General features: G+C 39.7%; 1 protein-coding gene across 1 annotated transcript in view; it reads right to left on the bottom strand.

Annotated features, from left to right (window-relative positions):
- Positions 1–2070: 2070 nt before the first annotated feature.
- The window catches only part of pawr (PRKC, apoptosis, WT1, regulator), a 66005-nt gene continuing 50348 nt past the window's right edge, over positions 2071–17727 (bottom strand). The window contains exons 4-7 of the mRNA XM_051392413.1: positions 16284–16318; positions 11690–11819; positions 7568–7672; positions 2071–3588 (exon numbers count right to left, since the gene is read on the bottom strand). Coding sequence (XP_051248373.1) covers positions 3502–3588; positions 7568–7672; positions 11690–11819; positions 16284–16318 — 357 coding nt within the window. The 3' untranslated portion in view covers positions 2071–3501. The remainder of the gene's footprint in view (positions 3589–7567; positions 7673–11689; positions 11820–16283; positions 16319–17727) is intronic.

The raw sequence follows: 17727 nt of genomic DNA, 5'->3' as shown, positions 1-17727 counted from the left end.
TCTCGACTATCAGCCTCTCAGGATCTAATGCTTTGTGGAGGCAGATCTGTCTATTCATTGCTGTACATACAAACAAACCAGATTGGACACACGATCATCACTTCAAGCTATGATAGAGCACTTTTGATTGGAAACTAAATGTGAGAAGAAACTGACCTAAAACAAAATGTCATCTACTTTAAGCTCCCTAGATAATATGATACCTAGAAGTCGCCTTGGTCATTTCCCTGAATGGCTAACACACACATATTAAGCATTTGGAGGGTGCAATTACATGGAAGGAAGTAAAACACGGCCTAAACTGTACAGTAAACCCTGTAGTGCAATAAAAAAGCACAAATGTATTTAGAAAGAACACAGTGATACGTTAGCACTGCCAAAGGCTTAAGACAAAATAAGCAAATATAGGACTGCACTTGGCAAGACCAATGATGAAATCTGGATGTTTGTATGTTACATTTGGCAGTAAAATCTTGATTCCATCTTGATTACCTTTCAACTGTTCTCTGTGTAACTGTTGGGTGCACTTCCCTGCTATCAAAAGGGGTATATACATGTGTCAAGAAACTTTTTTTTCAGGCCACATTTCAATGTCCACAGGCTGCTGACTGGCTGGTACGTCAAATAGATGAATCTTCATTTGTTGGCCTTTACCTTTTAAAAGTAAAGTTGTTTTACGTCAACTCCCACCCCCCCCCAATCCATCGCAGGCAAAGGTTTGTTTTGCCACTTAGTGGTGGTTAGGAGGGTTGTACCACATCATAAAGTGATATCATCACACACCCTCTACAGGATATGACACTGATCAGGAGCCCAGATGTGCTTCTTGGAAACTGCAAACTTATCAAACATTCAGGGCCATTACCAGGATTTTAACAATACTGAAGTCATTTCTATTTCTATATTTTTATCTACTGAGTTAGTAATTTTTTGTTCTAATTTTTGTTGTATTTAAATGGAGCAAGGACATTCTTTTGGAGATAAAAAAAAACTGCTTACAAACTCACTGAACTGAACTAAAAACTAAAATACCTGTATCAGAACACTGTCTCTATTTCCCCTATAAAGATTAAATATTTATGCAGAATAAAGCTTGTTTCATTCCCCACTATACAAAAGGTATAAATGCTCTTCGAAAGCTATAAATGATTAATTTATTTCTGCTGGACTCAAAGTAGTCATCTTTAAATATTCTGTCATGTAGAATGTAAATCCCACTGCTCCAGGTCACAAAAACACTTTGCATACAACATAACATTCTGTCAGTCCTCTATACAGAATACATATTCCTCATTTAGGGTATTAACCTACACTATGTCTGTTTAAATGATACCACATAACACCAACTAGTGAGGCTTTTTTTCCCTCTATACAACAAGGATGACAACATGGACTGTCACTCATCTCAAAAGGTCAGACATAATCACATGTTCCTGCAAAGCTTTGAACAAAAGAGAACCACTCTTTACAAAGACTTTAACTGATAAACTACGTTCACATGCAGTCAAACCTATAATCCACCAAGTGGTAAAACACAAAGGATTCTGATGGTGTAACTTCAGTCGAGGTGTGATGTTGCTGGTGAGAGAGAAACTAGAGACAGATATGAATTGTCTTCACCCTCTGTGAGAATTCCAAATGACAGACCCTACAATTTTTCATAAAAATGCTAATAGGGATTATGGAGAGAGCCCTCCAGCACTTTCGATCAACTGCAAGAAGCCATTATCTGGAAATTTAGTTGACATTAGTGCTGATATACTTCCTATATAGATGCTTCCCTACCCACTCTATCACTAGGTGAGGGAATTAATGCTCTTTCAATAGTGTAATAGAGGTTCTGTGGGGTGGATAGAGGTTTCATGTCCCAGGATTGTGGCTTTTCATGCAGTCAGGTCGGTGATTGGCATGTTGAATCATCATGAATGTGAGTGTGTGTGTGTGTGTGCGTGTGTGTGTTGAGAGCTAGGCGGAGGAACTGAACCCCCCGCCACCGTCACATTACATTACTGACTCAGTGGCATGGTATCATCACATCAAATTAGTCTTAATGAACACAAGCGAGTCGACTGAGGAGAGAGATAATCAAACTTTTATTAAATGTCTTAATCTTCTGTACATGCATAATGTAATGGGAAGAGAGATGGGTCTGTGATGTCTGTCTGCGAGGGGATGATCTTTAACCCCAAAATACGTGAATGTACGTGGAAGCAGATTTATCTATCGACGGGCTAAAACCTATAGATTAATTGCGACGCTCACTGAGCAGCTCCCCAGTGGAATAAAATGTCTAATACTAAATACAGAAAAGTAAAATGCCACTACCAGCCAAGCCCTGTTCCCTTGAGTAAACAAAAGAGATGCATTTCAAATAGTATGTTCCTTCGGTTCATTTGGTTGTCATACAAAAAAAAATGCACTGTAGCTCACTCCACACATCTTAGATGCCATAAACAGAGCAGCTAAACGTCTATCAAATATTGCAAAGACATAACTTGTAAACGAATTACAGAGAGCAAAATGCTTTTTTAAAAAAGAACCCACATATATACTAGACAAGGGTTGGACCCTGAAACATTTCATCAAGGACAAGTAATACTCAGATGTTAATTTTGAAATGCGCGAAGCATATAATTGGTATAGAGTCTTGCTTGTGAAATCATTTTAATTGGAAATATTATAAAAACAGAATTTTCTGTATTAATGTTTGTGGACGCCCTATTAGGATTCAAATGTATCAAGAAATGATCGGAGTTAGTTAATCTGACACGAATGTTCATTAATAAAGCACCAGGCTTGAACTATTTTTTAAGAATTGACAAAAAAAGAAAAAAAATCTCACACGCATTGCAAGGCATGATGCCTACTTTGGCTGATGGTACTGTAGCAGTAATTATGTTGAATTTGGTCCAAGAGTTCCTCAACAGAAGCTCCATCGTCACACACGTTCACTAATGAAACTGCAATCAGACTCAATTCAAACACTGCAACACTGGAGATCTTTTTTGAAATTTACCTGGGTGGCTGCTGTGTGCGCTGACGTAGAGACTTATTTTAACCTCTAAACAAGATTTTAAAAGATTTTGTGCGCGCTTGTTTTGTGCAGCACATACATTCATTTAACTTTTGCTTTTTAAGACCTTATCAAAAAAAAAAAAATCAAAAACATGAACAATCTAAATGGCCTATATACAATAAATTTACATTAAATATGTATACGATGACAGACAATCCCCATGAGATTGTCAGGACAGGAGAACGTTAGCCCCTAGTTCGCTTGGCTTTCACAACAAACGGGATAAATCCTCCTCGAGGGGGCGTATTTAAGGCTGAGAGGCCGAGGACGACTACTTTACAGTTTCACCTCTAACAGACAGAATCAAACAGAGAAAAGGCCATGCTGCTGGACTTGACCCAGGGTGGGAGTTCAGGAGAAAGGAGAGAAGGGAGACGCGTGAGGGGGGAGAAGGGGAGGCGCTGGGTTGTTCGTTGAGGGTGGTTCTACCTCGTCAGCTGACCCACCACTTTCAGCAGAGTCTTGTTCTCCTGTTTGAGTTGCTCGTTCTCATCTTCAATGTCATCCAGGTCCTGCGGGGGAAAAAAGGGCAAAACAGACAGATTTGGGGTTAGCAACTTTCTGGACAAATTTAGACACATGAATATTCACAACCCTGCCTCTATACCTTTGAGGGCAAAGTCAGGTTGGAGTGTTAGTCTGAGAGTTAAAGTGAGCATTACTCGCTACCAGATTTCCCCCTCCAGCCAGGCTGCCTTGATAGCAACAAATTAGACATTAACAGCTTCAATTAGTTGCAAATGAGAGAGGCTCTCAGTTTCCACAGCGCTGTCTCATCAAAGTGACACTCCTCATTTTCATTTTCTTCCATCACCGGTCATGATCGCATGTCTGCTGAGAATGAGCCGAACTGCACTTAGAGGAATTTAAAAAGTCAAACCGAAGAGGTCACAGGTTTCTGCACCGCATGCTGTCTGTGCTGCTGGAGAAGAGGGATAAAAAGACTAGTTTCAGATCAGACAGGCTGGCTTTTTGAGCGGACGAAGTGGACACTACGATCACTATTTTTATTGTAATGTGAATACAATGTGACAGTGTGAACGGGTTCACTTGTAATAATGAATCTACAGAGAATTATCCCGCCGAATACACGACTTCCCTTTAGCTTAATGGAGATTTGTGGGGAGTTTCAGCTCATTGTTTAGCTGCCCGGCTCGCAGCTTTACTGTTTTGGTTCACTATCGCCGCTCTCACCCACTGTTTTCAGTAAAAAAGCTCAAAAGTTAGAGACTAGCTGGTGAACATAGCAGAGCATTTAGCAGCTAGAGAGCAGGATATTTTTCTCAGGAGTTGGTAGAGACTGAAACAGAGTTAAAAGGAGAGTAAATATTAAACTTATATTCTCCAGGTGCCCAGAAACATGACTACAAATGAATAATAAAGTTGCTCTGGATGTGTAAACAAGCACAATATGTTCACCCTATCATGTCGATGTTGTGTTCACAACTTGTTTCCGCTGCCCAGAAGTGGCCAAAAATGGTCTGACCTTTGAAAAATGCAAAATCTACAACTTGCTTTATCATTATATGGGAGCTCTCATCAGCTCTCATCACACAGATGCAGATACAGGGATCTGAGCTCTCCACAAGACCGGATTTCTCTTCAAAGGATATCAAGAGGGAGATTTAGGTTCAGCAGTTGAGTTTTATCTTTTTTTCTCCCTCAAATAAACTTCTACAGTGACTGAGGGTTCAATCTCTGCAGAGACGGCAGACTGGATCAGCCGTTATCTCCTGCTTTCCCATCAGGCCTTGCGGGAGCCTCTCTCAGGGACATTTCTGATGGCTATCACCGCGTCGACCGTTCTTACATAAAGGCCTTCTCTTATGACCATCTTCCTGTCCATGTGATGTTATCAACTTGATGCCTTCTGCAATATTGCACTCGTAGCGTTTGTATATGGGCGGTGCGTGTGTCATAATAGTGTCAAGATAATAACCAAGCAACACTCATTTGACCAGTTGCTGAAAATGTACACATCGCTAACCACTGTATTTGTTGGCAGAGCTCGAGCTCTTGTTTAGATTTGATTGGCTCCACAGGGGAGAGCTAAGATCTATTTTCTCTGAATATTTGAGACATGAAAGTCTTTCAGATCTATCCCCCCCCCGCTAAGTTCCCCTTCAAAGATGCCAAAATACAGAGATGTATTTTACCACCAGCCTCGTGACCCAGAAAACACGGGCAAAGGCTGCGAGTTGAGGAGGGTTTGTTGACAGTCTGGGGTGAGAGAGGGAGATGAGGGTTCAGAGGCTTCGGGGGAGGTTTCAGTCCGGCTGCTGAATATAAAGAATACTCAGTTTACATGAGTATCGCCTGACCTGTGAACCCAGACCACAGTGTGAGGAGGAAACAGGACCCCTACCTGTGGGTTCACGTCAGTGTTCTCAAGATCTCTCAAACGCAACTCTGACAATAATAATAAAATAAGAAGGCTTGTCATCACTCGTCTAAGCATTTTCACGTCTTAACAGATTTTCCTGAGGGAGCACTTGTAGTTCTCTTCCTCACAGAGACTTTTAAGACGTGCCTCAATTAAGTCTCACCAGGGCCCTCTTCTTAGCATGTAGATAATTTGAGACTGTCTTTAAAAAAAGAATGGCTCAGTCGACATCTGTTTAAGTGACAAAGGCCTCTAGCAAATGTAGTAATTACGAAAACGAGGAATTCAGGTGACGAAGAGCGGAAAAAGTCCACACAGGGAGGAAGTCAGAGTGGATCGATGACATGGGTGACATCAAACATCATACATTTAACGTGCAATGTTTAATTTAGGAGGTCTCATATTAAAACAATAACAAAAGATGAAGTTTGATGACATTGTGAAGTAGCATGGGATCATGGTAGTTGTCTTCACCACTATTGCGGTCACTACAGTCAGCTTCTCTCGGGTTTGGATTCCTTTAGTTCAGGAGGTTGCTACTTGGTGTTGAATTATCCGCAGAGGTCTCCTCCTCTCCAAAACAAATTGAAGGTTTGGTGAATGAAACCCATAAAAACAATGAATAAAGCAGTTTCTCTGATGCTGTTTGGCAGACAAAGGACAGCCTAGAGGTCCAGCAGCTAACGTCCGCTTGTTTCTCTGACGACCCCAGATGTCTGATGACTGAAATCCTTCATTCAGGTAAAATACAGAGTTAAAAAAAACAACCACGATCTAAAAAGTGTATTGTAAAAATGTACCTTCAAATTTGGTAAAAATCAATTTATGGTAGCTTCTGTCAGACAACCATAAAGCATGAACAAAAGGGATATGACGCCATAGACAGGCGTTTGAACATTGTTAGAAATGTTTGAGATCACGTAAATACGAAACTTTAGTGGGAGACCACTGTTTGCTTCACCAGTCCAACCGCAAGTCAGCATTCCTTAACAATCCTATGCTTATAAACCTATGCAACTATGGAAGCCTGGGAACAGTGGAAACATTGGAGTATGAGCTTTTGAATATAGTGAAACTTGGTCTAATTGTGGATTAATTCAATAATAAAGATCTGTAATCAACAAACTCAATCGTGCAGTGTGCGGTGAACATGTAAGACTTTTTCATTCATTTCCAGCTGTGAAATAAAGCCATTCCTTTGAAATGGTTGCTGATTATAATCTTTTTCTTACACCAGAAGTAGATTGAAAATATCAGACTGATTGGCTGAAGATGGCGAGGTTGTAATTTGGTGATCATTTAGTTTGGCCTCTGGCTCTACTTCACTGAATTGCACAGTAAGTATGACGTTAAAATTCCCTTTGAAAGTTTTAACTTTTAGTTTAGTTTTTGAACTTTGTATGCTGGACTTAGACAGATTGTACAGAGTCTACCATACAACAAAATGCTTGAGTGTAAGTCAAAAGAAAGTGGAGTGGGAGATCTCACCTCACTGAAGTACACTGACATAGAAAAAGAGAATGGACTGGGTGATCTTGTATTTGTGGTGTTTTCATCTGTCACAGCACAATTTCTGATTTATTGATCTCTCTCTTTTTGCTTTATTCAACAAAACTACCTGTCCAAACTCTCTGAGATGGACTGCAACAGTGTTTGCCCAATACGACTGAAAGTACCCTCAAATTTAAACTGCCAAAAAGCGAAAGAAAGTCTTTATTAATCTGCTTGAGACATACAATCACGCCTGAAATTCTTATCCACCAGGCAGTAAATTCGTTTTTGGTGGATAAATCAATAACATTAATGTCACCTACCACACTGACCAGTTACTTCAAACTACTGGTGAGTTTTTGTACAGCGTTTAAAATGCAGACTGCACTTACAATGCCTGAGCAATATGTGTAAATCTGAAAATAAAGGTTTGTTGGTGTCCAAATGCTAATGGACTGCAAGAACATCATTGTAGAAAAACACACAGCTATTATACACAACTCCACCAAAATGCCAGATGATGATTTACACCTACACGAGCCACCCACACATGAGAACACAAAGGAGCGCTCAAAATATCAGACATCAGAGCAGAAAATTACATGGGCTGGACTCACTCTGTTCAGCAAGTCAATTTCCTCCTTCAGCTTCCCGATGAGGTCGTCTTTGTCCTGGTGGGCCTTCAACAACCTGACGTTCTCTTGACGCTCTCTGGCCAGCTCCTGAAAACACACAATTTAGCAACATAATTACATGAATGATAGATACTTTGAACAGATGAAAACAGTGCATAAGATTTGGTTAATACACGCTGCTATGGGACTAAAAAACTATCTTTAATTACTTTATGAGAAATTGGAATTGTCAGATCCAAAACAGCATTTCAGGAGCATTGCTGTCTGAAAGGAAAAACTCAAAATTAACTTTTAATGAGGTTAAATGTATTTGGGGTTGGGCTTGGGATGGCCGTTCCCTCAGTAAAGGAGTTCAAGTATCTCAGGTCTTGTCCTCTGCAGTAAGGTGGGCATTGTATCAGGTGATGTGGCGAAGAGGAAGTGGAGCCTGAAGTCGAAGCTCTCAGTTTACCTGTTGATCTTTTTTCTAGCCCTCACTTATGATCGTAAGCTCTGAGTAGCAATTGAAAGGATGAGATCGCAGATAAAAAGCCTTTTTCATCGCAGTTGGGCTTAACCCGTAGAAAAATATACAGATGATTGGCTGAGTCCATTTTCTACCATTTGATTTTTACCATTTTATTTTGCCTCCGACCATTTAATGGTCTGCCTCTGAAGAACTAGAGCGGCTGCTCAGCGACACAGTACACGCTGAGTGGAAGAGCTTGTGAGAGGAAAAACAGCTGCAGAGCCAGAATATTTTCACATCTAACTCAGTGAATTTAGTGTTTATTTAGATCAGTTTAATGACAGTGGATACAGTAACAAGGTGATTTGCATCAACTCAGACATTTTTTTCCTGTTGAGTTTAAATAAAGTTACTTAAAAGTTAACGCTATTATGAATCATAAATGGGGATGAGGGTGCACACTTTTGGACAGTCTCTCATTTACACTCTGCTGTACACATAAAAAGTGACTGAAGTAGGTGTGTGAAGAATGAAAAAGAATTAGAAGAAGGTTTTGCAAAGCTACAATCGGCAGATCCTAATTCCAAAGTCGGAAAGGAGTGTCAAGTAAATATTATCTCTGTCATATTAAGAGGACCCAGTTGAGGTGGCTGGGCCATCTGATTAGGATTCCTTTTGAATGCCTAATTATGGAGGTACAGCCAACCAGGAAGAATAAAAGATTATACAGGAGGATTATACACTATATCCCATTAGGCCTGGGAAAGCCTTCCCCAGGAGGAGCTACAGGAAGTAACTACATCGACTGTGCTACTTTGCTCAACCTGCTACCACCAGGAACTGGACCCAGAGGACCAGCAGAAATAGATATCAGATTGATGTGTCGCAAATGGTTGAATGTCTGCAAAACATATGCAACAATACAGCTGTTGGTCTTCAGGTGAATTCTATTTGAATCTATCTGTACTACTGGCCAGCATTAGAAAGCCTTGGGTGTTGCCAAACCTAACTGCAAACAGCTGTATTCAACATTTGAGAACATTTAGGCCTGTTTTAGTTATCTGTTTCCAAGTTAAGCTACAGCTTACATGAGACTACGTTATTGAAAGCACATTTTACTTCCAAAAAACATCTGGTTTTAAAAGTTGTTAGTTAATAAACAGGTCTTACTTTTTGTGAGATGACAGATGAATCAAATATATAATCTTCAACAAATTCTTCAAAATATGCAGTCTGTAATAATCGACACAACAGACTGTCAGTCAACAATGCATTAATGGTTCCTTTTTAATTCATAGTGCTTTTGTGTTTCTTTCAAATTGTCCTTGATTTAAAGCCAGTGTGTTCCTGTCCGCCTCCTCCAACAACCACAGGGAAATAAATGAAGTGTTCTTTATTGAGAGAGACTGTACTCTAATAACAAAAATGTTTTAACATGCACAAATGTTAACACATGTCTGTGTTTATGATGGAAATGAAGATCAGACGACAATTTCCACTTTCCAGTTTCTTTCTGCTGCAGATAAGCATGAATTGTTTCCATAGAAACCAATTGGGCAGGTACAGTAGAAGGCGCAGAGTAATGTAGCCGACATTAATATGCTCACCAATGAAACTCTATTCATCCTTGTTTTTAAAGGTACAATAGATAACTGCAGCCTTGAAGTCTTATAGAATCTCATCTCAAAGAAACCTGAACAAACATCTCTTTCACTGCTTTCACACCAATACAGTAATGCAGGCTAAATGTACATTAGGTTTTGCTCTGAATGGGTCAACATGCGTACACACGCGCACGGTAAGTCACTGAGGTCGCAGCAGTACTTACTTTAAAAACCTTTCTTTGAAAGCCACCTAAGTGACATTTGATTCCGAGTTGACTTTTTACAGTGGCAGCAGTGAGGGGTTGAGTGTCTGATAGGAACGGTGTAGGAGGAAAAGACATATCTGCACTGTAAAAGGTCATCTCTTCAACAACACCGAGGAGAATTTCTGCCAGTGCTGAGCCGCAGTTTCCAGCCAAAAAATCAGAACTCGGGCAGCCGCTCAAAAGGACTCAAAGTGGAAATTCATCTAAACAAAGTGCCGCTGATAGGGGCTTTCTGGCGGCCAAAAGACTTTTGGATGGACCCTTAAAAACTCAGAAAGAATTGAAAAGTTGATAGGATTTGGTAGTGATAGCAGATGTCCATCATAAAGCCGACGTTTCCTCTGTGATTTCACATTTCCATGGTGTTTGGGGTCAATTTTGCTATGGCTACACCCAGGGAAGTAGAGGAAGGAAAACCTACTGAAACTCAGCCTAAGATGGGTTAATGTCACGGAATAGCACTTTAGAAGAAGAAATTATGTATGTTTTGGGTTAAGTCAGGGCAGTACACTGTGGTCATGTCCTCAGTATTGTTTTTTAAGTATTAGGGGGTTTTACAGACATGAGGAGGAGTTTCCATTCAATAATTACACACAAATTCAACAATGAGGTTTTTAAAGTTGATTCTGACCTTTTGCAAACCTATTTCTTGAAAATTTGATAGGTATCTTTTTGTATTAAATGTGTTGAAATATTTATTATTATTAAAATAAGAAGTACATAAAAAAGAAAATCAGTTATATTTCTGGCAGCGTGTAGACTTATAGACTTAAGTGTCAGAAAAAAAAGTTCACAGAAAATATTATTGAATATATAAAATGTTGGGAGAACTTATAACCAATTTATTTTTGATTGTTTTTTAAAACTTTTTCAAGGTGTGATGTCTTCATGTCTTTCCCCACCGGCTCAACAAATAACTATTTGCTCATTTGCCACCTAGTTGAAACTATGGATAGGAGTTTAATCTAAAAAAACAAACAATGAAAAAGAAGTGAGAGCAGAGAGGATGAGTGACAAATAACAACTGAAAAGAATCTAAAAGTTAACATTGTTTGGTTTTTATTCCACTGTGTTTACATGTCTGATTTAAAAAAGCAGCAGGAAGAGTAACTCCATTGGCAAGAGTGATAGAACTGGCAAGATGTTTCATTACATATCAAGGCTGTTTGATACAGAGAGACTTTCAAGTCTCACTCCATAAGTAGTTGCACTCTCAAGAACAACAGGCGCTGACCTTCTCACAGCGGGGAGGCGATAAAACCTGCCAACATGTGTATTCTGACTCATCTGGACCCTGATAGGAAACAGCCCAGTCTCAGGGCAGATGTCCACATTTACTCACCTTTCCATGAGCCAAAACAAATGTAACTAACATATCTATGTTTGGCCTGATACTAACCTTTAGGAAATAAATTCATAGTAGACCAACTCATCCAAGTTATATATTGATAGGTGAACCATTAGAGTGAGTTTGACATTTTGGGAAATAAATGTATTTACTATCTCGCCAGGAGCTGGATGAGAAGATCAATACTATTCTCCTGTCTGTGCAGTAACTATGGAGGCATAAGCCAGCAGGTGATTAGTGTAACTTAGCATGAAGGCTCATTATGTATTTGTCTGTGCAGCCACAACTTCTTGTTTTTCCATTTCCATTTATTTAGGTGTTAAAAAATGAGAGGTACCAGTAGGCATATCTTTTAATTTTGGATTGGTGGAGTATTATTTAGTACTAGTAGTGACTGTGACCAAGCAGTAATGTGAATGACAGGGTCAGAAAATGTACCTTCTCCAGCTCCTCCATCCTTTTCTCCAAACTTCCTGGAGCTGCAGCTCCTCCATCTCTGCTGTGACGGTTGTGCCGTTGTCTGCTGTTCCCTCCACCCACCTCTTCTTCAGATCCTGGCCCTGCAGAGCTTTTTAAAGAAAACACACAAAAACATAACTAAAATACAACTTGAACACTTTTTACAGCAAACTAGTCACATCAAAAAGAAGTCTGCAAAAACCTTGAATTTTGTGGCAATTGCCACTATTCAAAGTGTCCAACACTGTATTCACACTGAGGCTGTTTGAAGGTATGAATCATACCCACATTATTAAACTTCAATGGGATGACACATCCATCATCAAAAGAACAGGTGGGAATATCTTCTGCATGTTTGCCCTTTCAATTAGACATGCATTATTAACACCCCTCTGCCTTTTATTCCATTAATGGAGAAAAGGCCGTCAAGGGTTTGCAACTTTGGTGCAAAAAGGATTCTGATTAAGAAACAATTTACATATTACAACTTCAAATAGGCTAAAGAATGGCAGTGGCAAACTTGTGCGTCACTGTTCATAAGCTGGTGAGAAAAAAATGGTTTTAAAGGTTTTTGTATGCAGCTCGAGCAGAACATTAACCTTATCTCCTCTTCACTTCCACGCTGCTTAGAGACGGATTGTGGGGCAGCGGGGAAAGAATATTCATGTGCAGTTTATTTTCTTACTGACCTTATTTCAATAATTATTGACGTGGAAACTTGGAATGAGTTGCTGGCTCTGTACCGCCCCCCGACTACAACAACTCCCACTCCCTGGTAGGAACAGATTGTGCCAGGTTCATAAAATCTCCCTGGGAATCAAATTATTGGGGAGTCTGTAGGCTTCAGTGAATTGTCTGAAGGGGTCCGTCTGCATATTTCTACAGCTGAAACAGACAGGATAGCTGCTGGCAAGACAAAGGACAAATATAACTCCTTTGTACCATCTGCACTCCTTTCAGGATCTGCCAAAAATGATGTTCCCATTATTAGACTATTTTACAAAGTACTTTTAACTCTGAGATTGGAGAGGCAGTAGTGGGCAATATGATTAGAAACTGTCACAACATCATTTCTTTCTTCGCTTTTACTGGAAAGATGACAGTGGTAAGAAGGGGTATGACATGCAACAGGAGTCTCCATACAGAACTGAATCGGTAAGGGTTGTGGTTATACGATATTTGTCCTAAAGACTAGTCTACCAAGATGCTCTGATTCTGGAAATTCCACTGTCAAACCATTAATAGGTTAACAGGAATCTCTAATCCATCTTTCTTGGCTAATTTACTGACTTTAATACCTGGGAAGTCAAGATACTTTATCACATTTATGTAAATCCTGTAAATTCCCCTTTTTTAGACTAAACCTTGACAACCTATTCTAACACTTAAGGATGTCTCTTTTCTCATTTTCTTAAAGGCCATGGAAGCTTCTTACTATGACTGATGGGGTCCTAAATGAAAACACTATCTTCTGCCAAAGTTAGAACAGTTTTGGTCATTTTCAGTTTAGCAACATTTGCATCGGAATATGAGGACAGTTGGTGGGTTTCTTGGTCAGCGTCAATCAAACTCGATCACACACTCTTGCAAAAAAATTTACTAAATAGGTTTTTCAACATTGAATGTTGATTATTTGGTGATAATTTAATGTTACAGAGAAATAATTATGCTGCATAAATGTATTACAGCTTCATGATGTATCCAATGTTATGTCAGAGAGAGGAAAATTGTTTAAGATCTTGGCAGAATGTGGGAAATATGTGAAGACAGCAAAGGGTAGTTTTCAAAATATATTACCAACTCTACAGAATAAAACTGATAATAATCCTTAGTTACTAAATCCTTAGTTGTATATAGTTAAATCTGAGTTAAACCTATGGAGTCCTGGGTTGGAGCAGTCCCTTTGATTTATGTTTATTAGGGGACATTCAATATAACATAATGTGTATTTTCATATCCGCCAGCATGACTTTATGCAGGATAAAGAATACAAATTCTACTTCTTTTCCATTCTTCTTTTCTCTACCAAGGCTACCGTGCTATTTCTTATACACAAGCAGCAGGCTGTATTTTTCTGTACCTTGACATTTACAGAACCAACAGCTTATTTTCGCTCATTCTTACAAAGAACGGCCATCGCTTTTGATCAAGAGGGAGTCCTTGAAACGCTCTCCTTGGCACTCGCCTACGCCAAGATAAAGTGCATTTCATTTGTCTCTCTCGCTGACTCTCTTTATCGGCAAGAGCACACACACATGCAAAAAAGCGTATACGTTTCAAAGCGTGACAACGAATGCATCCCCTCACCGTGATTCCCTAAAAAGAGCCAAACACAAAACAATGACATGCCTTGTGTGTCTACATCCATGTGTGCCATCTTGTTGTGAGAGATATCTCCCTGGTTGCACCCACACACACAAAAACAACACACACGGGTACTCTAGGGTGCTCAGCGGGTGTTGAAGCCAAGCCTAAACATCCATGGCCTCGATACTAAATATCACACCGTGGCCCATTAGCACCCTGCAGGGTGAGGTCTGGGGGAGAGAGAGGCTGAGCCAATCACACACTCTTGGGAGCCTCAGCAGGTGGGAAGGAAAAAGCACAGAGAGGAGAGCATAACAGCAGCAGCCACAGGTATAACAACGTCTCTCACAAACCCAAGTGTCAATGTGGAATAAGTTAAAACCACACTGGAAACCACAACACACAGTACTCAACCATATGATTAACACCCCGCTTCGCTTCGATACAATTCCCCCAAATATCAAGAAAACATCAAGACCAAGTCCATTCAGAGTCGTTTTAAAGATATGATCAGTAAGTCTCCCTGTCCCTTTGCACAAAACACCATAATTTATGGGTGGAGGCTTGCAAGTGTAGCTGATCAATGTCAATCCTGTTTTATCTCAATGGCAGCTGAGATTTCAAGCTTTCTAAATAGGCCTGGGTGTGTGTTGGTTTGGAATGCTCCAATCTAGGACTGAAATGATTCCTCGAGAAACTCAAGTAACTCAATTACTAAAAATCAATGATGCAAATTCTTTGCACTGAAGCTTTGTTTGATATAATAAAACTATATAAAGCACACAGTGTTTTGCACATGTGATTATTACTGTAACACAATGTGTTGTATAAGTGACTTGAAGAAAACCTGATCGGATGGTGCAAAATGGAGAAAGAGAGAACATAGCGAGAGGCGAAGAGATGAGGCAGGCCAGAGAAAACGATAAAAAGTGTCATAATTTCAAGCTGAAATAAACAATAACTCTGTACAGTGTGTCTATTGTAAAACTAAGATGCAGCCCTACTCCAATCTTCCAGGTTCCCTTAACTTTACAAGAGGAGCTACAGTACGCATGCATTTGTTTCATTTATACATTTGTGATACTAATAAAGTGGTGGGATTTGAGCTAATAAGCCACATTATTTATTTAGTTAAGTTCTTTCAGACATGTTCAACTGCCCAAAAGCCAGACAATATTTGAATGGAATGCATCTTTATCATGAGTTTTTAAAAAACAATCACATAAGAGTTTTTGTGGAGAGCAGGGACAAAATGTGCAAAGGAATGGATTGGATCCAGCAAAAAGATGAAGTGACTGAGACAGGTGAGTGTTGACAAAAATTCAGTGAATTAGAGAGATACACAAATCTATAAAGTTGCTTTATCAGCCATCTTGTGCTGTCCAGCCCACCTGGCGGGTTATCCGTTGCAGAACTGCGGAGCATCCAAGTGTAGCCAGGCCAGCTGATGAGAGCAGTGGCCATAATTACATGGCCAGATTGAATGTCAGCTGGTGAACTTGGCTGTTGGGGTTGGCCACAACTTCACAGTTTGGTTGCAAATAACGCAAAATAAATACACACAGAGGTTCCCTCAGGACTTCGACACTTGTAATGCTAATGATTGTGTGTTACGGGCCGCATTGTGAGTTGAAGTTGGACAATTTTTTCCTCAAGAGTTTTGGTCCCTCAGCAATTCAGAGATATACAATGAAAAACATTCAATTAATATTCTAGTGTAATGGAGGCAAGTGAAAGAACATTTATTTTGACCACACTTGTTTGCTGTCTGCCAAAAGTTCTACAGTGAAAAATAAAATAAAATCTACCCAGAAGGAGGCGTTTGTCCAAACATCAATCTTGTTTGAAAACCCCTTATCAAATGCCGAAGCAATCTCGACCGAAGTGAGCCACGCATTTTAGACTCCAAACCTTTAAAAGAAAATGATTTACTTTCAACACTCCCTGTCAGCAATGGCAGTGAAGTGATGGTCTGAACAAAGTGTCCAAGGTCCAGATGGTGTCCTGTCAACTACTGTTCAAAACAGTCATCAACAGTCACTTTCTTTAGCCATAAGGGCATGAAAAGAGCAGCATTGAGGGGGGAAAAAATCAACAGTGACGCACCAGAAAAAGGCCCTCAGACCATTTCAGAGGGGAACTGCTCTCGTAATTAATGACTCAAACTGCTGTTTCTCATCCCGGCCTCTGTTCCTTCTCTTGACACACTACTAGTGATGCTGAAGCAGATAAACTCTCAGTGTCAGGATAATAAAATGAGTCTCACCTCTTGTGGCGGCCGCTCCCAGATCTGGGGGTTTCCTGAAACAAAAAAAGGAAAGAAATACCTTCAGTCCAAAAATCGTTTTTTCTTTTTTTTAAGAACAGTCTACTACTTCAAGTAGTACTGTAATTTCAGAAAAGAAAGACATATCAGAATATGTGTTTAGGTATCATCTATTGTTTGTCTGCCTTGGGTCGTGTGAAAAAAACATAAAATCCCATCTACAGAAAAAGAGAAATTTATCAGGAGCAGCATTTATAGAAAGCCTTTAGGTTGTCTTTGAACGTTTGTGAAGCTGCTGAGCTGATATATAGATGAGCTTTGTTGCATTTAATAGTTTAGCACGAGCCCTATAGCCCCAAGTTGTGGAAGGCAATCTTGTTTTGCAACACGGAGGTGCATGTTTATCTTCTTTTCCCATTATTGTATGATCTAAAGGTTGTTTAGATCTATACAGCAGTGACGCTCCAAAAAAATCGCCTTCGGGTAAAATAGCGCTTCCCTAAAAAAAAAAAAAAACGCTGTGAGATGAATACGCTCCTAAGGTCTTGTGCAGTGAAGGGTCCCCAGGTTTGATTGAGGGGCCTTAGTTCTGCTACAATCTATCAGTCAGATCTCGGCTTTAGCGGGTGAAGGGAGACACTGCGCCCGACTCTTAGCATGCGCCAGCCTCTCTCTGTCTCAGTGACATATCATCCATTACCTGTGGACAAAATCCCGGCCTTCATCTCTTCCCTGGCTCAGTCCACGACAGATTTACTAAGATGGAGGACAGTAAGAGGGTAGTGTGCAGCAGCAGCAGCAGCAGGTCATACACTAAATAATATCTCATCTGCGCATGAGCCCAGGTTCAAGCAACACCTGGGTTTAAGAGCAATTTGATAAACTTTGGTTTAGAAACAGACATTTTCGAGGATTTGGTGTAATCCCGCAGCTGCTATATCTGCACTTGAAAAGGCAATTCTAGTCTTATCTTATCTATCTTAGTCTTATCAGGAATTTAGTCAAAGGCAGACAGATGGTGCTACGCTACAAGTGCACTGTACTCTGCAAGTTCAGTACAGAGTAGGACTAACCATGGAGTTGTTTTGACTGTGCATACTGGAGAAAGAATAGACAGTATATCTTTAGGGTTGCAACTTAAAATATTCATTGCTGAGTAATAGGCCTGCAACTAAGGATTATTTTCATTATCAATTTATCCTTTTTTCATTATAAATTGATTGGTTGTTTGGTCCATAAAATTTCAGAAAATAGTTAAAAATATTGATCACTGTTTCCTAAAGCCCAAGGTGACATATTCAAATGTCTTGTTATTTCCACGATATTCAGAGAAGACGAAGGAAACCAAAAAGTATTCACTCTTGAAAAGCTAAAATCAGAGAATTTGGACATTTTCTTTTCTTAAACAAAATACTATAAAAACAATGAATCGATTATCAAAATA

The sequence above is a fragment of the Dicentrarchus labrax genome, unplaced genomic scaffold (genome assembly GCF_905237075.1).
Source record: "Dicentrarchus labrax unplaced genomic scaffold, dlabrax2021, whole genome shotgun sequence".
Lineage (NCBI taxonomy): Eukaryota > Metazoa > Chordata > Actinopteri > Moronidae > Dicentrarchus > Dicentrarchus labrax.
The sequence above is the reverse complement of the archived record's forward strand: the minus strand, read 5'-3'. Positions and strand labels throughout refer to the sequence as shown.